Genomic DNA, 20744 nt, shown 5'->3' with positions numbered 1-20744 from the left:
AGCTGTTCTGTTAAACGACTCTCCATCTCTAACCTTTCCTTGTGTGTGGAGGGGATGGATTTACTTAGTCTACCTTTGATGGCCTCAGTCACTTCTGCCCTGTGTGTTCTGGAAGCTTTGAAGAATCATATTTAATATATGTCTTCTTACTCTCTATATGTGCTTGGGGTTTTGTTTTCACAATCTTGTGCTATTCATTTTTTTGCCTTCTTCTTTTTTTTTTTTTTTTTTTTTTTTGAGTGAAATTACTGGAAAATTGGTTTTTACTTGCTGCTATTTTTCGTATGGAGCGTAATATCAACTTTCTATTTTCCATAGCTGCAACTTATGCCAGAATGGAAATTCCTTGTACATTATACTTTTCATCAATTCTCTGAATTGCCATGACTGCTCCTTGCTGGAGGCAAAGTTGTGCATGTTTGCTCAGTCACTCAGTTGTGTCCAACTCTTTGTGACCCCATGGCCTGTAGCCCACCAGCCTTCTCTGTCCATGGGATTATCCTGGCAAGAATCCTGGAGTGGGTTGCCTTGTCCCCCTCCAGAGGATCTTCTCAACTCAGGGATCAAACCTGCATTTCCTGTGACTCCTGCATTGAGATGGATTCCTTACTATTGAGCCATTGGAGGAAGTCCCAAAATAATAAATGACTCTCCCCCAAAATTGCACCAGTAACAGTTCATGTTTGAAATCCTTTGCTATCTTTTTGAAAGAAAATTTTATATCCCAATTAAATAATAATCTTTATCAAGAATAAAAAGAATGCACAGATGAGTGGAAAATATGAGCCTTGAAGTGGCATTATACGTTAATGAGGCTATTTCTTCAACTGCTTTTTGTTTTTTGGTTTTTTTTTTTTAATATTGATTTATTTGGCTGTGCTGGGTCTTAGTTGCTGCATGTGGGATCTACTTCCCTGACCAGGGATTGAACCAAGTTTCCCTACACTGGGATTGTGGAGTCTAACTAAAGGACCACCAAGGAAGTCTCTCAACTAGGTTATTAAATATTATTTCTCAACGAAAAACTCCAGATATGCTTAGGCAGTAATGACCTGCCTTTATTTACATTCCTTTTTGCTGGATTTATTGAATTTATCCATATTCTCTTTGGTGAGTGCTATTACTCTCATTTCTCCTGTAATTACAAGGATGTTAGGCTCAAATGGACACCTGAGTAATAGGCAACAGTGTTTGCCAAATAGAATCATAAGTTTCAGGAAAATTTGGAATGTCAGGTATTACTGCTGGGCTTCTGGTGGTTTGTGGCTGTAGCACCGGACTGCCCTTGGCAACACCTGGGCAGGGACTGCCCGTGTGTACAGTTTGATGTTCTTGTTTCTCTGTGTGGCCTCCACATTTCCATCTCAGGAAATTATAAACAGTGTGTTTGACAGTCCACTGTGTGAGGGACTCTTCCAAGGGCTCTCTATGCCTCTTGGGATGGATGACAGGATACAAAACTGATCATTTTACTCAGGTCTGATCATCTTACTCACACTTCTTCAACTAAATAGCATCCCCTTTATCCTCTATAGTAGATGAAAATCTCCTTGACTTCATGGAGGGAGGGGCAGCTGGTGTAGCCTGTTAACATGTGTGTGTGCATGTGGCCATTTGTGTAGAACAAGACAGGAATGTTAAGGCTTAGTGAGACCCCCATATGAGACATGGGGACATATTTTGATAAATATCCTGACCAAGCACTGGTTGGCTGAGAGAAAATGCTTGGTTTTTTTTTTTTTTTTTTTTTTTTTTTGGGTGCTTGGTGTTATGGATTCTCCTTCCCTCCTCTTGTGTGTGTGTTCCTCAGCTTCAGACAGACAGAAGGGAGCTATCAAAGCAAACCTGTCAGGTAAGGCAAGCTTACCCTGTCTGTGTTAGTAAGGAGAGATTGCCAAAAAAGGAAAAGCCCTGTTCCTGAAAGACTTCCAAACTTTTGGAATTTGTCTTTTGAGAAGTCTGTGGAGGAAATGATATTGCGGCTCAAGGTGTTTAGTTTTGGTGACTTGGATTTGTTGAGTGATTTTCCTTAATGGTGAAGGAAGGGGACCTGGGGAGAAGGGGACATTCAAGGAGTGACCAGAGAGAGGAAGTAGGTTGTGGGGTGGAGCGGCTGTTTGGCAGGGTGGGTAAGTGTTGCTATTTCTTTGCCTTTTTCTTTGGGAAAGAAACTGGCTTTCCCTAAGTCTTACTCAGGGTGGAAGCCTCCGTGCACCCTGAATCAAATTGGTTTAGCCTTGGGGAAGAGATGATTGGGAATATTTCTTCCAAACCACCAACTTCAGTGGATGGTGGATCAAGAACTACAGAAGACATGATTTTTTAGCTTGGCCTCCACCATGTTTAATTTTTTACTCCAAAGAACATTATAACTTCTAGAGGGTAGAGACATAGTGAGGCAGTGCTCCCAGGAGCTGAGTGCCTATAAAGCTGCCAAGCCTGGTTTCTTTGTGATACTCCAGCCAAAGTTGGTTTCCATTCCCTGGATCTACGTGTAGAGTTTGGGGCAGAAAAGAGTGGATGTGTTTGTGCCATTGTCTCAGTTCATAAAGATTCATGAAAAAGGTGAAAAAAACATGTCTCCCATATGTGACCACATTGACTTTCTATTGGACTGGGGCATTGAGAGTACAGGGGACAGGGGCAGGCTGCCAGCAGGCTTGTTCCTATGAAAGCAGATTTCTTCCTCTTCTTCTGCCTACTTTTTCCTTATTCATCTTAAGGCTCAGTTGGTATTGAGCCTGTTAGTGATATTTATTGAACATCCACAGTGTGCTAAGTACAATGTACTAAGGCTTTACTATGTTTGAATGGAAAATTTTGCCTTCAGGTTAAAACTGTTGCCTACTTGTCTTATAGGAGATAATAGATCTGCATATGTTTCTTTTAAATTAGTCACAAATGTAGCATTTTGTCAAAATGTATTGTGGACATGCTAATGATAAAAGTAAATCTTATTTAAAGAAAAACTGACATTTCTAATTTAGACTTTTTTCTCTTCTTTTAGGAAGGCACCAGAGTAGCTCAACCCATATTTTTGGGGAAAATGATTAGTTATGTTGAAAACTATAATCCTGCCAAATCTGCTGCTTTGCATGAAGCCTACGGCTACGCAGCAGGGCTGAGCGCCTGCGTGCTCGTGTGGGCCGTTCTGCACCACTTGTACTTCTATCACATTCAGCGTGTGGGGATGAGGCTGAGAGTAGCCGTGTGCCACATGATCTACCGCAAGGTGAGTGTCACTCGGTACCACAGTATGTACCTCCCTTGAGGGATCAGGAACATTTGGGGAAAGTTCTCTGTAAATTGCAAACTTTGTAACTGGGATCGTTTACACCTTCCTAGAGAAGCTTGCTTTTGCATCAAGCCAAGTTTGTTGTTGTTGAAGCAAACTTGACCAATAAATAATGAATAGTTTTCTTTTGAGATCAAGTGTGGGCTGTCCTTGACAACTTTTAGCCATAGGCTGTCACACAGTAACCACTAAATTTGTACTGTAAAATATTAAATTAATATTCAAGAATAAGTATTAAAAGTATCAAGTTGATTTTCAGTGTCTTCATGCCTAAATTCCATAGTGCTGTTTATGGAAATTTTTGTTGTCGTTCATTAATACCTTCAGTTACGTCAAATTTGTATTTAAAAGTGAACTTCAGAGATTGGATCTATAAAACTATATCTAAGAGCAGAGAATGTATTTGATAAAGGGAATGATTCTAATTTTAATAGACCCATCTAATTATATTCAATATAATTATCTTTGCTAGAGAAAAATATAAAGAGAATTCATGCTAAATATAGACTCACTCCTTATATTTTATAGATAATTTTTGTCAATGGTATTAAAGAAAATAGGATATTTGAGATGAAACTTGAAATTTTACATTGCTTTATTAATTCTAGAGAGAATTTGTTGCTCTTCATTTAAGTTATTTTAAGATAATATTTCCTTTTATTTCTAGTATGCATTTTAGCAGTTTTAATAAAAACTGATTTAATGTGCTTAGTGATTTTGTATTGAGCAATGCCATGAAATTATTCCATAGTTTACCCTTATCTAAACTAGTGTAAAAAGAGTAAGGCTTTCAGGTATCTTAACAAAGGTATTGCCACAGATATATCAGTGTCAAGAGCTGAAGGGCTCAGTATAAACTTGATCCTGGATATGTCTTTGCCTTAGACTGTTTTTAAAAAATCCTTACTTGACTGTATTATATCCTTGAAATTTTCAAAGAGAGTAGATCTTAAGTGCTCTCACCACACATGTTAAATAGGATAACATGTTAAATAGGATAACTGTGGATGTTTTAAGTGGTTTTACTACAGTAATCATTTCCCAGTGTATATTTATACCAAAGTATCATGTTGTAACCTTAAACATATGCAATTTTTATTAATAAATAAAGTCCTCATTGAAAGATAAAACCAAGCAGCTTAAATGGAAAATATTGCTTCTTTTACCTGGTTGCTGCTTATCTAGACCTTCTGCTTCTTCAGAATACTTTTTTCAACAGAAAGTGAGATGTCTTCTCATCTTTCCTTGAGCAGAGTCTTGTACTTTTCAGGATTGTGTGAAACTGGGGACCTGGCATCTCACTGTCTTGTCTGACAACAGCATCTGAGCTGCTTTCCTTCTGGGTGATGTGGAAATTGCAACTGTGCCCGCATACTGCAGTCAGAGGTCTTCACTGTCATTTATCATCATCTTTGTTATTCTGTTGCATCTTTAACTATTTAGGAGTTGGATACTCAGATTTCCCCACAAATTGGCTAAATGTTTGTCTTTCCAGATCATATTTAACTCTCATAATAGTTATGAAATTTTACCTGAACCGTGTTGTGAAACCTTAAGTTAGGTGTGAGGTGAAGGTTTAGTCACAGCTCACTCCTTGCTGCACAGGTGAGCCATTGTCTACCTCTGTTTCCTCGTCTTCCCACCATGCTTTGGAATCTTGCCTTTGGGAAATGTGATCTGACCTGGCACATTGGCTTATGTGAATGCAAATATCTCTCAAGAAGTTCATTTACTGCCTTGATTTTACCTAAATGTTGGCCCTATGTGAAGTCAGGAATTATGGGGATTATAACATAGACATAACTTGAAATTCCAGAAACCTGGAAAACACAAATTTCCTCATGCACAGCCTTGCATCTAGAGTCCTGCTGGGGTGCAGAAACAATACACTTCTTCTCAAGTTACAGGTGGACTGATTCTTTAGGGCACAGCTGGTGCTGTCGAGCAGCTCTGAAAGGCCCCTCTGAACTTCTGTGGTTCATGCTCAGGCCCCGCCTCCTGATCCCTGGTCCTGGGGAGGAATTAGATTGGGTATTAGAAATGGAGTGGCTGCTAAGCCCATAGCCATAGTTTGTTCTGACCATGGATTCCAGGCTGGGGCAGGTATCCAGGAGGTCTCTAAGGCTGCACATATTCCACTCCTAAAATGGCCCATTCAGCATTTAATGCTCTTTGCAGCTGAATTTTGAATGATTGTGAAGGAGGTATCATATATAAAAATGACTTGCCATTTATTGATTAATATATTTCCACAGCTTTGGTAAAATTACCTTTGGCTTTTGATCATAGTTTTTTTGTTGTTGTTGTCGTGGTAAAATACACCCAGCATAAAGTTTACCATTTTCACTATTTTAAGTACAGCATTTAGTGACATTAGGTACACTCAAACATTGTTGTATAGCCGTCACAATTATTCATCTCTGGAACTTTTTCTTTTTCCCAAACTGAACCTCTGCATCCATTAAACACTAACTCTCCAACCCCTCTCCCCACACCCAGCACCATTCTACTTCTTATCTCTGTGAATTTGAGTACTTTAGTACTTCATGTAAGTGGAATCATACAGTGTTTGTCATTTTGTGTGAGGCTTATGTTCTGTAGCACAGTGTCTTCAAGGTTCATCCATGTTGTGGCAGATCAGAATTTAATTCCTTTTCAAGGCTCAATAATGTTCCATTATAGGTCTATACAACATTCTGTGTGTTTGCTCATCTGTCAATGGACAGTTGTTTCCACCTTTTAGCTATTGTGAACATTGCTGCTGTGAATATGAGTGTACAAATTGTCTGTTCAAGTTTGTGGTTTTAGTTTTCTTGAGTATATCCTTAGTAGTGTAATTGCTGTATTGTATGCTAATATCATGTTTAATTTTTGAGGAACTTCCATATTCTCTTCCATTATGGTTATATCATTTTACATTCTCACTTGATCATTGTTTTCTTCTTTAACATGAGGAGTAAAGAAAAAGTTTCTTATAAAGTATGACATTTTGGTTGGATTAGTGGCTCTAGTTGGTGGTCTGTTGAAGCAGCTCCTGGTGTCTTTTCAGTTTCCTCAGATTTCTAGGGCATTTTTCTTACTAAATAAAGGAATTGAGCAATATGGGTTGTGAAATATGGTTTTTGTGAAAGCAGCAGACTGGCATCAAGACCACAGTTTCCTCACAGGAACAGTGTTTTGAACATTATACTTGCTCCTTTAATAATGAGGAAACTAAGCCCAAAGTGTTTAAATATTGTCACCTACAGGATGAATGATTGAATCCAAGTCTCTGAATTTCTTTCCTAATGCAACCTCTCCAGTCTCATCTAATTTGGCTAAAAATTACTTAGTTGGCTCCTAAGCCTAAACCTACACACTTTAACCTTCAGGCAGGTCCAAGTTCACTGAAACAGGGGGTGGATTTTGCTTCTGTCTCCCGCTCCTCCCTTTGCCGTCCTTGCGGGCGGGCTGCCACCACACTGAGGAGTTAGAGGGTGAACAGGGGTCCCTAGAGCCCCGCTGTCAGGGGTCATCCTGCTCCTGCTGACACCACTAAGGACCCCAGGAACATGCTCCATTGTGTTATGTTCTAAGATGACTTGGTATCACCTTAGGAATCCGGATCTCTGTCTCCCTCTCTCATTTCAGGCCCTTCGCCTGAGTAGCTCAGCCATGGGGAAGACCACCTCAGGCCAGATAGTCAACCTGCTGTCCAACGACGTGAACAGGTTTGACCAGGTGAGCTGCCCTTGAGGGATCCTTTTCCATTTCCTGTTCTTCTCACTGGGTTCAACTTATTGGGATGCCAGGTGCCAGGGTTTGGTGTCAGCCAGGGTTCTGTTGAGGATGTAAGATAAAGGTTCTATTTATGCAACTTTCACTTCTCTGTGTGCAACTTAGATGTAATTATTTGTGTTGTTTCATAAGTGAGAGTTTTGTTTTTCTAATAATAAATAGGCAACAGTGTTCTTGCCCAGCTTGGTTAGTGTCCTAAGGGGTCCTCCTGGAGCAGCCCTTCTTGGCATGTGGTGTAGGTGTTGCTGAACTGTCTTCCTCCTCCTCTGGACGATGAAGGCCTGGTGGTCAGGGATTGTTCTTTCCCCTGCACCGTGTTCAGTGCCTGCTGCATAGGGAGCCTTCAAGTGGGTGGTCCCCAGAGACAACCTCCTCTCTTCAGTCCCTGCACACTCTATTGTCCACTGACCTTAAGCATAGATCACATGACCCAGAACATTGTAGCTGTTCGTCAGATCTGTGTTGTACTATAGACATTTCTCTTTCAAGTATTGGTTCATCAAACATGAAGTTAGGCCCCTACTCACTTTCAGGGATGAATAAAGCTTAGTTTCTGCCCTATAGAAGACACAGTCTATCAGGAAGGTAAATACACAAGTAACTACTGGAGAGAGCAGTAGATACCATACTGCAGGCTTTCCTGGGATGCTGGGGAGCCCAGGGGAGACGGGGGCTAAACTCTGGGATGGACAGCATTTGGGGAAGCCCTGAGCTCATCTGTATTGTGGACAAAATCCACATCTTCCTTCAGTGCTGCTGGTCTGATTCTCCCAGGACATCCCTGAAGTCAGCCCTGTGCTGCCCTGGAACAGCATCATCTGGGGTGGACACTTGAATTTCTGCTTTAGCAGGTTTAAAACCCAGTGAGATCATTTCTGTTTAGGTTCCTGTCTGTTCCTTCAGAGCATATTGTTTCTACACTCTGTCCTTTTTGGTTTTTATACCATCCCAAAGAGAGGCTATGCTAAAGAATGCTCAAACTACTGGACAGTTGCACTCATCTCACAAGCTGGTAAAGTAATGCTCAAAATTCTCCAAGCCAGGCTTCCGCAGTACATGAACTGTGAACTTCCAGATGTTCAAGCTGGTTTTAGAAAATGCATAGGAAACAGAGATCAAATTGCCAACATCCGCTGGATCATCGAAAAAGCAAGAGAGTTCCAGAAAAACATCTATTTCTGCTTTATTAACTCTGCCAAAGCCTTTGACTGTGCAGATCACAATAAATTCTGGAAAATTCTTCAAGAGATGGGCATACCAGACCACCTGACTAGCCTCTTGAGAAACCTGTATGCAGGTCAGGAAGCAACAGTTAGAACTGGACATGGAACAACAGACTGGTTCCAAATAGGAAAAGGCATACATCAGGGCTGTATACTGTCACCCTGCTTATTTAGCTTACATGAAGAGTACATCATGAGAAATGCCTGGCTGGAAGAAGCACAACCTGGAATCACAATTGCTGGGAGAAATATCAATGACCTCAGATATGCAGATGACACCACCTTTATGGCAGAAAATGAAGAAGAACTAAAGAACCTCTTGATGAAAGTGAAAGAGGAGAGTGAAAAAGTTGGCTTAAAGCTCAACATTCAGAAAACTAAGATCATGGTATCCGGTCCTGTCACTTCATGGCAAATAGATGGGGAAACAGTGGCTGATTTTATTTTGGGGGGCACCAAAATCACTGCAGATGGTGACTGCAGCCATAAAATTAAAAAATGCTTACTCCTTGGAGGGAAAGTTATGACCAACCTAGACAGCATATTAAAAGGCAGAGACATTACTTTGTCAACAAAGCTCCATCTAGTCAAAGCTATGGTTTTTTTCCAGTGGTCCTGTATGGCTCTGAGAGTTGGACTATAAAGAAAGCTGAGTGCCAAAAAATTGATGCTTTTGAGCTGTGGTGTTGGAGAAGACTCCTGAGAGTCCCAGTGAACACCCAGGACTGGTCTCCTTTGGGATGGACTGCTTGGATCTTCATGCAGTCCATCCCAAAGGAGATCAGTCCTGGGTGTTCATTGGAAGGACTGATGCTGAAGCTGAAACCCCAGTACTTTGGCCACCTGATGCAAAGAGCTGACTCACTTGAAAAGACCCTGATGCTGGGAAAGATTGAAGGCGAGAGGAGAAGGGAATGACAGAGAATGAGATGGTTGGATAACATTACTGACTCATGAGTTTGGGTAAACTTCGGGAGTTAGTAATTTACAGGGAGGCCTGGCGTGCTGCGGTTCATGGGGTCACAACTGAGCGACTAAACTGAACTGAAGAAGCCTTTGTCTTTCTCTTTTAAGGTAGCGATGTTCTTGCACTATCTGTGGGTGGGGCCACTGCAGGCTATTGCAGTGACTGTCCTGCTCTGGATGGAAATAGGAATGTCATGTCTTGCTGGGATGGCGGTTCTCATTATTCTTCTGCTTTTGCAAAGCTGCTTCGGGAAATTGTTTTCATCACTCTGGTAAGAGAAACACTTATTTTAAAAATTGATAATGCATAATTGGAATATCCATAGTCTGCTTGATGCTTTTGTTCAAAAACAAGACAAATGCCTTCTCTAGTCTTTTCTTTGTGTGAGTTGTTGACCCTACAGGCTTAGCCAGTGAAGGCTCCAGCCTTAAACTGAAGGCTGAGCCTGAAACAGGAACAGGGAAGGCAGTCACTGGGTCCTCTTGGCACCATATCTGAATAAGTAGAGTGTCCTTCAACAGAATTTACCCATGTCCAAGTTATTTAATATTGTTAAATAGTAATAATCTTGTAGGTCCATTTCTCACCACATATATTTTTGTTATGCTTGTGTTGGAGCCTTTTCAGGTATTTATGTTCATGTTTCCATTAAGTTATAAGCACCCCAAGAGCCAGGCTGATTCACAGCAGCACATGTGACAGAAAAGTGGCTGGTGGTGAAGAGCCTTCTGGTGCTGAGTTAGACTGAAGCAGGTCCCAGAGGGTTGGAGGTAGGTGGTTGTCAGGTGATGGAGATGTTGTGGTATTTGAAGGTCACTGAGTTCTTGTGTGTGTTGTGTGGGTGCAGGTCTGTGCTTGGTGTTTTTCTTTATTTGGAATTCCCTTTTCTCTTTGCTGGAGAGATAAATACTCCCTATCCTTCCAGGCCCTGTTCCAGTGCTACTGGTCTCTGAAGCTCTTCTTGTTCTCCTTTCCTGGTGGAATTAACAGTCCCATCTTTTCTGCTCCCCAGAACATCTCTCCTATTTTATTAAATCACAGATTCTGCCTTCCTGGGTATCTTTCTGCCTTCCCTACCTGGCCGTGACCTCTTTGAGCAAACAGTTTGTATCTGACACATTTCAGGTCTTTCTTAGCTGATGCTGCACATTCTCCAAGTTACTTCTTGAAATGGACTGAATGGTTGACTTCCTAGTTGAAGCCTTTTTCTCCATTTGTATTTTGAGTAAGACCTGCCTATGTTCTAAGTGCAAAAGGGCTGTAGAGAATAATTTTATTCCTAGCACCACCCCTGTGCCCACTCCTGCTGCTGCTATGGAAAGTTGGGCTGTGGTTACTAAGACTCGTCTCATGTCTGTCCCCTCAGGAGTAAGACGGCAGCTCTCACAGATGACCGGATCAGGACCATGAGTGAAGTCGTAACTAGCATCAGAACAATAAAAATGAATGCTTGGGAAAAGTCATTTATAGACCTTATTACCAGACTGAGAAGGTAAGTTTATATATATAGATATCACTCCATATTTTCATGCTTTATTTCCTATTCTATTGGATACTTTAGATGTCTTACCAAAGAAGTATTTAAGTTCACCTTCACATTAAGGTGAACTTAAATACTAACTATTCACTGCATCCCCTGCATGTTGCAAGAGAGTTAGTGGAGATGTCATTTAACCTGCTCTTTCTTTTGCCATTTTCTCAAAGGGAAAAATATATATACTTCTTACTTGTATAGAAATGAAATTCTAAGTAGTTCTTAATACCTCAAATCCCAATAAGCAATGCTTTTAAAATAGTATTTGAGACAATGACATTCAAACTAAAATTGTAATTTATGTTGATGGCTGATAACCAGGGAGATTATAGAGACTTGGTATACTTGTATCGAGCCAAACTGTATGAATCAATATTGTTCGTTGTTGCTGTGCTTAGTCGCTCAGTCATATCTGACTCCTTGTGACCCCAGGGACTGTAGCTCGCCAGGCTTCTCTGTCCATAGGACCTCCCAGGCAGGAATACTGGAGTGGGTTGCCATTTCTTCCTCCAGAGGATCTTCCAGACCCAGAGATTGAACCCGTGTCTCCTGCATTGGAGGTGGATTCTTTACCATCAAGAAAGCTCATGAATCACTATTATTCATTTCAAATGGAGCTATGAAAATATTGTCCCTTTTGTTTTGCTTCATGTTTGTAGACTGTTTTTCCATCTTTCATTTAAATATCTGGTGAGCATTTACTTCTCTGACCCCACCTGGTCACCTCTCACTTTGCACCTTTGCAGAGCCCACCTTCCTTCTACTCTGGCCTCCAAGCGTGACTGACTCCAGCTCATCTTCAAGGTCCACGTGTGTGTGACTTGCCCTGACTCCACTGCTCAGAGTTACATATCCCAGCTCTGGGCTCCCTTGGGGACTGTGATGACCTTCTCTGTCTATTGTCTCCCAGTTTTGTGGTTGCTAATTCTCTTCGCCCACAAGTTCATGAGCACCTGGAAGGGAGAGGCTATGTCTTTCTGTGAGGAGCCTGGCACAGACTTGTGATTACGAATGTTTGTTGAATGAATGTTCAAACCCAGTCTGACTGACACAGAATGTTTGAAAGTGTGACCTCCTTTCACTTGAAAGAGTGAAGTGGGGATGAAGTCTGTGGTCCTGGTGTTGGGCAGACCCCTGAGTGTGCACTATGCTAATGTCTCCATGATGTGAGGAATGGTTTATCTTAATCTGTATCTACTCCCTAGAAAGGGGCCACTTACACAGGGCACTGAATTCATGTCTTGTATGCTGATGCTTCTTATAAAACCTTTGTCCTACTTTGTTTTTACAGTAAGGAAATTTCCAAGATTCGGAAAAGTTCCTACCTTAGAGGCATGAATTTGGCATCATTTTTTGCTGTGAGCAAAATCATGATTTTTGTCACCTTCATCACCAATGAGCTCCTTGACAACCTGGTCACAGCCAGCCAAGTGTTTGTGGTGGTGACGCTGTTTGAAGCTCTGCGGTTTTCGAGCACCCTCTACTTCCCCATGGCCATCGAGAAGGTGTCAGAGACCATTGTCAGCATCCAAAGAATCAAGGTTTAGTGAAAAATAACTTTTTTAAGTTGTAGGCAGATTTTAGCTAAAATAGCTCCTTTATGTGGTGTCACTATGTGCCAGTTAGGTGAGATTTAATTCTTTCAGTGACAAGCTGGCAATCTTTCCAAGATGCACGTATTCCCCTTTTCTTAAGTAAAGTGCGTTAAAAGTACTGTAAGATCCAAGCTTGTTTAGGACCGGTAGTATAAATAGCAGCAGCACAGGCTCTTGATGTGCAGTGATGGCTGCAGAGTGATTAAAATGTGTAAAAGCAGGAGAAGCAAACAGATGCATCTGCTGTGCTGACTGGAATGACTAGGCAGTGAGTGTGCACAGTCCTGAGGTGACTAGGACTCCTCTCTGGGCCAGGAGGGGAGGAACTTGCTGAGAAGTCCTGTTCCCTGCAGCTAAAATCCAGGGTTTGTTACTGCAGAAGAACAAGAGCAGATTTCAACAACAGCCAGCAGTCTCTTGCCTCTTGTTCACAGTTTTGGGAACCTTGGGGAGTGGGAGTGGTCTAAGTTGTTTGTTCAATTTCTCTAGTGCTCTAGCTTTTCTCATTGAATTATGTCTAGCATTTGCAAGACAAGAGGGAATTTTCTTGCCTGTGTTTGTCAGCTTTGTAGCTGTGGAAGAGAGAGGGCATTGACTAAGAAGAGGCAGTGATTGTGAAAAGATACTTGTGAAATATTTTTTAAGACATAAAAACTTAACATAGTTTTATTTTTAGAATGATGACTTAAGTGATAGTTAAGTGATATGGATTTGACATGCACGAGGAGAAAAGCATTGTGTGCAGGGTTTGCACTGAGATTCTCTGTCGTTGGTCTTGTGTCCCCAGCCTGTCCTGTGCCAACTGCTTCCTGACGGCCTGGAAAGGGCCTTCCTCTCTGTTCTAGCAGTGTTGCCTGCTGCTTGGCACATGGTGGGATTCAGTTAGTATTTATGAAATTACTTCCTACCAGCTCACTTGATTTTTGTTGGTAACACAAAAGTAAAACAATAAAAATGTCCAAGTTCTAAATGTATTGGAGTTTGAAGCCATACTTTCTTCTTAGACAGGAACCGGTACACTTGTTGAGAAAGTAACAAAGATAGCTTCATGGCCAGGAACTCTTATTTATTTATTTTGTACACACACACACACACACACACACACACACACACACACACACACACACTCTATATATATGTGTGTATATGCTATGTTTTATATATATATATGCTATACTATATTATATACTTAGTTGTGCATATGATATAATAATAGTATATTACATACTATATACTATTTAATATTTCTCATGTGAACCAAGAGCTAATAAAATATAGTTGTAAAATGATAGGTAGGTATAAATGATAGGTATAAAACTTTTTATTGCAAATTCCAGAGAAGTAGTTGTTTTGTTTGTGCTTTGTACTTCTATGTAAATAATCTATATTTTGCTTGTTTCCTATAGAACTTTCTGTTACTTGATGAGGTAACACAGTGCTACCCTCTGCTGCCATCAGATGGTAAAACAATCGTGGATGTGCAAGCTTTTACAGCTTCTTGGGAAAAGGTAAGAAACCTTGGTTTCCAAAATTATGACTCCTAAAAGACAACTGTGACATAGATTTATTGGAGAATTTTGAGAGTTTACATATACTGTAAAATGTGACTTGCTCATTTACTTAGAATATATTATAAAAAGTTTAAAGTATATAAATTCTTCTTTTAATTTTTAGTTTATTTTTCATCATGTTTTATTACAGAGTATTAAATATAATTCCCTGTGCTATACAATAGGGTCACCTTAAACAAAAGATATAGAGCACAAATACATCTTTTCTTGAAAACCCAGATCTATTTTGAGCTGAAGTGTGAAGTGTCAGTCACTTCACTTGTCTCTGAGTCTTTGTGACCCCATGGACTGTAACCCATCAGGCCCCTCTGTCCATGGGAATGGGTTCCCACTCCAGCATTTCATTTGTTTTTGTTGTTTTTCGGTTGCTCAGTCATGTCCAAATCTTTGTGACTCCATAAACTGCAGCATGCCAGACTCCCTGTGCATCACCAACACTAGGAGCTTGCTCAAACTCATGGCTGTCAAGTTAGTGATGTCATCCAACCATCTCATCCTCTGTTGTACCCTTCTTCTCCTGCCTTCAATCTTTCCCAGCATCAGGGTCTTTTCTAATGAGTCAGCTCTTTGCATCAGGTGGCCAAAGTATTGAGTTTCAGCTTCAACATCAGTCCTTCCAGTGAATATTCAGGACTGATCTCCTTTAAGATGGACTGGTTGGATCTCTTTGCTGTTCAAGGGACTCTCAAGAGTCTTCTCTAACACCACAGTTCAAAAGCATCAATTCTTCAGTGCTCAGCCTTCTCTATGGTCAAACTCTTACATCCATACATGACTACTGGAAAAATCATGGCTTTGCCTAGATGGACCTTTATCGGCAAAGTAATGTCTCTGCTTTTTAATACACAGTCTAGGTTTGTCATAGCTCTTGTGCCAAGGAGCAAGCATCATTGAATTTCATGGCTGCAGTCACTGTCTGAAGTGATTCTGGAGCACAAGAAAATAAAATCTGTCACTGTTTCCACTTTCTATTTGCCATGAAGTGATGGGACCAGATGCCATGATCTTAGTTTTTCTAATGTTGAGTTTTAAGTCAACATTCACTCTTTTTCACTCTCCTCTTTCACCTTCATCAAGAGGCTCTTTAGTTCCTCTTCATTTTCTGCCATTAAGTGGCATTATCTGCATGCTTAAGATTGTTGATATTCTGTCAGAATTCTAGATTCCATTTTGTGATTCATCTGGCCTGGCATTTTGCATCATGTAATCTGTATAAAAGATAAACAAGTAGGGTGATCATATATAGCTTTGACATACTCCTTTCCTGATTTTGAACCAGTCTGTTGTTGCATGTCCAGTTCTAACTGTTGCTTCTTGACCTGCATGCAGGTTCCTCAGGAGGCAGGTAAAGTGGTCTGGTATTCCCATCTCTAGAAGAATTTTCCACAGTTTGTTGCGATCCACACAAACAAAGGCTTTAGTCAATGAAGCAGAAGTAGATGTTTTTCTGGAATTACCTTGCTTTTCCTGTGATCCAACAGATGTTGGCAATTTGATCTCTGATTCCTCTGCCTTTTCTAATTCCAGCTTATACCTCTGAAAGTTCTCAGTGCTGAAGCCTAGCTTGAAGAATTTTGAGCAATACTTTGCTAGCATATGAAATGAGCGCAATTGTGTGGTAGTTGGAAAAAAGAAGGAAACTTCCTAAAGTGAGCTAAAGCTACCGCAAATCCCCAAAGAGATGAAATTTGATGAAGAGGTCTCCAGGACACAGTATCTTAAAATAGGAAACATAAAAATGTGGATTATATTTTGCATATCAATTATGTTGACTATTGTTATCTTTTCCACTTTCTAAAAAAAAAATATGTGTTACTTTATTAAAATGGGTGAATTAAATTAAAGACTTTAATTTGTAGGCAGCAGAGACCCCAACCCTACAAGGACTTTCCTTTACTGTCAGACCCGGTGAACTGTTAGCTGTGGTTGGACATGTGGGAGCAGGAAAGGTAAGTTAATGATGTTTTTTGTCAGCTTGATGCAATACCACAGCTCCTGTTAAACTCTCAGAATTGAGCCCAGATCTGTGTGTGACTCAGTTTGAATTGAGTGTATCTAGAACAGTGTTTCTCTAGGTGTGTTCATGGAACATTCATTTCATAAGAATGTTTCATGGCCAAATAAACAAGGATAAATGCACACTGTCTTTTCCGTCTTGGTGCTTCCCATTTCCCTGTTAGGAACTGCCTGCGGGGAATTTGGATGTCTCAGTGAAGGAAATTATTTATGTGACAGCTGTTCAGGATTAAATTAAATTAAATCAGACTTAAATTGAAGAAAGTGGGGAAAACCAATAGACCATTCAGGTATGACCTAAATCAAATCTCTTATGATTATACAGTGGAAGTGAGAAATAGATTTAAGGGACTAGATCTGATAGACAGTGGCTGATGAACTATGGATGGAAGTTCATGACATTGTACAGGAGACAGGGATGAAGACCATCCCCAAGAAAAAGAAATGCAAAAAGGCAAAATAACTGTCTGAGGAGGCATTACAAATAGCTGTGAAAAGAAGAGAAGTGAAAAGCAAAGGAGAAAAGGAAAGATATACTCATTTGAGTGCAGAGTTCCAAAGAACAGCAAGGAGAGATAAGAAAGCCTTCCTCAGGAATCAATGCAAAGAAATAGAGGAAAACAATAGAATGGGAAAGACTAGAGATCTCTTCAAGAAAGTTAGACATACCAAGGGAATATCTCATGCAAAGATGGGCACAATGAAGGACAGATATATTATGGACCCAACACAAGCAGAAGATATTAAGAAGAGGTGGCAAGAATACACAGAAGAACTGTACAAAAAAAGATCTTCATGATCCTGCTAATCATGATGGTGTGATCACTCACCTAGAGCCAGACATCCTGGAATGTGAAGTCAAGTGGGCCTTATGAAACATCATTACGAACAAAGCTATGGACGTGATGGAATTCCAGTTGAGCTCTTTCAAATCCTAAAAGATGATGCTGTGAAAGTGTTGCACTCAGTATGCCAGCAAATTTGGAAAACTCAGCAGTGGCCATAGGACTGGAAAAGGTCAGTTTTCATTCCAATCCCAAGGAGAGGCAATGCCAGAGAATGCTCAAACTACTGCACAATTGCACTCATCTTACACACTAGTAAAGAAATGCTCCCAATTCTTCAAGCCAGGCTTCAGCAATACATGAACTATGAATTTCCAGATATTCAGGTTGGTTCTAGGAAAGGCAGAGGAACCAGAGATCAAATTGCCAACATCGGCTGAATCATTGAAAAAGCAACAGAGTTCCAGAAAAACATCTTCTTCTGCTTTATTGACCATGCCAAAGCCTTTGACTGTGTGGATCACAATAAACTGTGAAAAATTCTGAAACTGTTGGTAATACCAGACCACCTCACCTGCTTCTTGAGAAACCTGTATGCAGGTCAAGAAGCAACAGTTAGAACTGGACATGGAACAACAGACTGCTTCCAAATAGGAAAAGGAGTACATCAAGGCTGTATGTTGACACCCTGCTTATTTAACTTATATGCAGAGTACATCATGAGAAATGCAGGGCTGGAAGAAGCACAATCTGGAATCAAGATTGCCAGGAGAAATATCAATAACCTCAGATAGGCAGATGACACCACCCTTATGGCAGAAAGTGAAGAAGAACTAAAGAGGTTCTTGATGAAAGTGAAAGAGGAGAGTGAAAAAGTTGTCTTAAAGCTCAACATTCAGAAAACTAAGATCATGGCATCTGACCCTATCACTTATGGCAAATAGATGAGGAAACAGTGGCTGACTGTATTTTGAGGGGGCTCCAAAATCACTGCAGATGGTGCCTGCAGCCATGAAATTAAAAGATGCTTACTCCTTGGAAGGAAAGTTATGATCAACCTAGACAACATATTGAAAAGCAGAGACATTACTTTGTCAACAAAGGTCAATCTAGTCAAGGCTATGGTTTATCCAATAGTCATTTATGGATGTGAGAGGTAGACTATAAGAAAGCTGAGCACCGAAGAATTGATGCATTTGAACTGTGGTGTTGAGAAGACTCTTGAGAGTCCCTTGGACTGCAAGGAGATCCAACCAGTCCATCCTAAAGGAGATCAGTCCTGGGTGTTCATTGGAAGGACTGGTGTTGAAGCTGAAACTCCAATACTTTGGCCACCTGATGCAAAGAACTGACTCATTTGAAAAGGCCCTGATGCTGGGAAAGATTGAAGGTGGGATGAGAAGGGGAGGACAGAGGATGAGATAGTTGGATGGCATCACTGACACAGTGGACATCAGTTTGTGTAAACTCTGGGAGTTGGTGATGGACAGGGAGGCCTGGTGTGCTGCAGTGAATGGGATTGCAAAGAGTCAGACACGAATGAGCAAGTGAACTGATACTGGTCAGGATAGACAGAGACAATTGGGACTTCTTTTCATCTTAGTGGCTCTTCCAGGATATCTGGAGATCATAAAGGCTCTTCCCAGAAGCTTTGACCATTGCCTCCTATGACTTGACGTGATCCCATCAGTGCATGTGTAGTGAATGTGTAGCCATGTGCTGGAGATAAAGGTACAGAAATGAGCAAGACCCTGATCTCTGCCTTGCATAGGCAATCAGGTTGTGGGGCAAAAGAGATATACAGACATATTATTTCAGTCCAGTGTTGTGAGCACTCTGAGGGTGTGGATACATACACACCACATCTGTGTGATGTTGAAGATTGAAAGGAAAGGTGCACATATACTTGGTTCAAAACACCAGAATACAGAAATCTAATGTGGGATGTGGTCTTCCCTGGTGGCTCAGTGGTAAAAGAGTCCACCTGCTAATGCAGGAAACATATGTTTGGTCTCTGGTCTGGGAAGTTTCCACTTCCCAGTTGTGGAACAACTAATCCTGTGCACCACAGCTGTTGGCCCTCTGCTCTGGAGCCCAGGAGCTTCAACAACTGAGCCCACGGGCCACAACTGCTGAAGCCTGCCCACTAGAGCCTGTGCTCCTCAATAAGAAAATCCATGCACTGCAATGATGACCTAGCACAAGCAAAAATAAGTAAATTTAGAGTTGTGGTATGGCAGAAACCAACAAAACTTGTAAAAAATAAATGAAAAAGATAAAAGAACCAAAAATAAATAAGTAAAATTAGTTTTTAAAATGTGGGATGCGTACATGAAAGAGTGCTGATTTCCTCTATGGAGGACATTTGCTCTGCAGACACAACTCACTTGAGAGTTCTTTCAATTAATCATCTTTGGCTATATTCTTCACACATAGCTTTTTAAGAACAAGTGTTTGTCAAGTAAAGGATACCAGATGCAGGAACAATTGCCCTAAACATCAGATATATAAAATACACATCCTGCTGGGCTCTGCTAGAGAAGGATATTAAACATTCTCAGTTATTCTTTGCTGAGTAGAATTTCACTTGGGGGGATACTCAGGCAGAGTAGAGTGTTTATAGTAATAATATATTCCTTATCAGTCTTTTTCATTGACCATTAGTGTTTTTTTTTTTTTTTTTTTTTTTTTGTCTCAACTGCGAGGGCTGTACTTTATCCTGTTGAAGGAAAGGGTTCTATTCTGTATCAAGCACCAGGGTGGGGTCAGCTGTGCTGCGGGGCGTGTTCTGTCCTGAGTGCTCCCTGTTCATGTGTGTGTGTTCCTGTCTGTTTCAGTCATCGCTGTTAAGCGCTCTGCTAGGGGAGCTGCCCCCAAGCCAGGGGAAGGTCAGCCTGCACGGGAGGATCGCCTATGTTTCTCAGCAGCCCTGGGTGTTCCCAGGAACTGTGAGGAGTAACATTTTATTTGGGAAGAAATATAAAGAAGACAGATATGAAGAAGTAATAAGGGCTTGTGCTTTGGAAGAGGTGAGTAATGACTTCTGAGTTGCATATACTTGAATTTCAAATGACGATAATGGTTTACACTACAAGGTTTGTTAAAAGATCTTTTTTAAAAAATAGATTTTTGAACGATGCTTAATATTTAAGTTGATCTTCTGGATAAATAGGGCTCCGCTGGTGGCTCAGAGGTTAAAGCGCCTGCCTGCAATGTGGGAGATCTGGGTTCGATCCCTGGGTCGAAAAGATTCCCTGGAGAAGGAAATGGCAACCCATTCCAGTATTCTTGCCTAGAGAATCCCGTGGACAGAGGAGCCTGGTGGGCTACAGTCCATGGGGTTGCAAAGAGTCGGACATGACTGAGCAGCTTCACTTTCACTTTCTGGATAAATAACCAAGCTTACATTAATAAACATATGTATTTACATATACTGTCGTTTTAATTCTTATAGGTTAATAAGAATCACCGAATACATTATCTGGAGGGGGGGATTGTTTCGTTCTATGAAGTTTCCATTCAGTTTCAACCTTTTTTTAATGGAAAGTTACAAATATTTACAAAAACAGAGAGCATGGTGTAATGAACCTTCATGTGCCCACCCCCAGCTTCAGCCAGGATCAGCTGGTCACCAGTCTGGCTGCATCTCTACCCCATCCCAGAGTATCGTGGAGCAGATCCTAGACCTCAGATCAGTTCATCTGTAAACATTTCATTATTTTTCTCTAAAAGATAGGAAAACTTTGGGGGAAAAAATCACTACTATATTTCACCTGAAAAATACTTCAAATTCCTGAATATCACCCAACTGCTGGTCTGTGTTTACATGCTCTTGATCATCTCACTGAGAAATCTTCACCCTTATTGGAATCCACACAAGGTCTGCCCCCTGCCCTTGGCTGATGCCTTTTTGGTCCCCTTCAGTCTGTGAGTTTCTCTCTTCACTTCATTTTTGACTTGTAATTTATTATTTAAGGAAAG

At 40.8% G+C, this 20744-nt stretch overlaps 1 protein-coding gene across 1 annotated transcript in view; it reads left to right on the top strand.

The window, feature by feature from the left end:
• The window catches only part of LOC136144516 (ATP-binding cassette sub-family C member 4-like), a 74948-nt gene that overhangs the window by 21417 nt on the left and 32787 nt on the right, over nucleotides 1–20744 (top strand). The window contains exons 4-11 of the mRNA XM_065902423.1: nucleotides 3008–3232; nucleotides 6926–7015; nucleotides 9370–9533; nucleotides 10629–10754; nucleotides 12088–12337; nucleotides 13798–13899; nucleotides 15822–15911; nucleotides 19601–19792. Coding sequence (XP_065758495.1) covers nucleotides 3008–3232; nucleotides 6926–7015; nucleotides 9370–9533; nucleotides 10629–10754; nucleotides 12088–12337; nucleotides 13798–13899; nucleotides 15822–15911; nucleotides 19601–19792 — 1239 coding nt within the window. The remainder of the gene's footprint in view (nucleotides 1–3007; nucleotides 3233–6925; nucleotides 7016–9369; nucleotides 9534–10628; nucleotides 10755–12087; nucleotides 12338–13797; nucleotides 13900–15821; nucleotides 15912–19600; nucleotides 19793–20744) is intronic.

The sequence above is a fragment of the Muntiacus reevesi genome, chromosome 11 (assembly GCF_963930625.1).
Source record: "Muntiacus reevesi chromosome 11, mMunRee1.1, whole genome shotgun sequence".
In the NCBI taxonomy this organism is placed as follows: Eukaryota; Metazoa; Chordata; class Mammalia; order Artiodactyla; family Cervidae; genus Muntiacus; species Muntiacus reevesi.
Note: the sequence above shows the minus strand (reverse complement) of the source record. Positions and strands in the feature narration are given on the sequence as shown.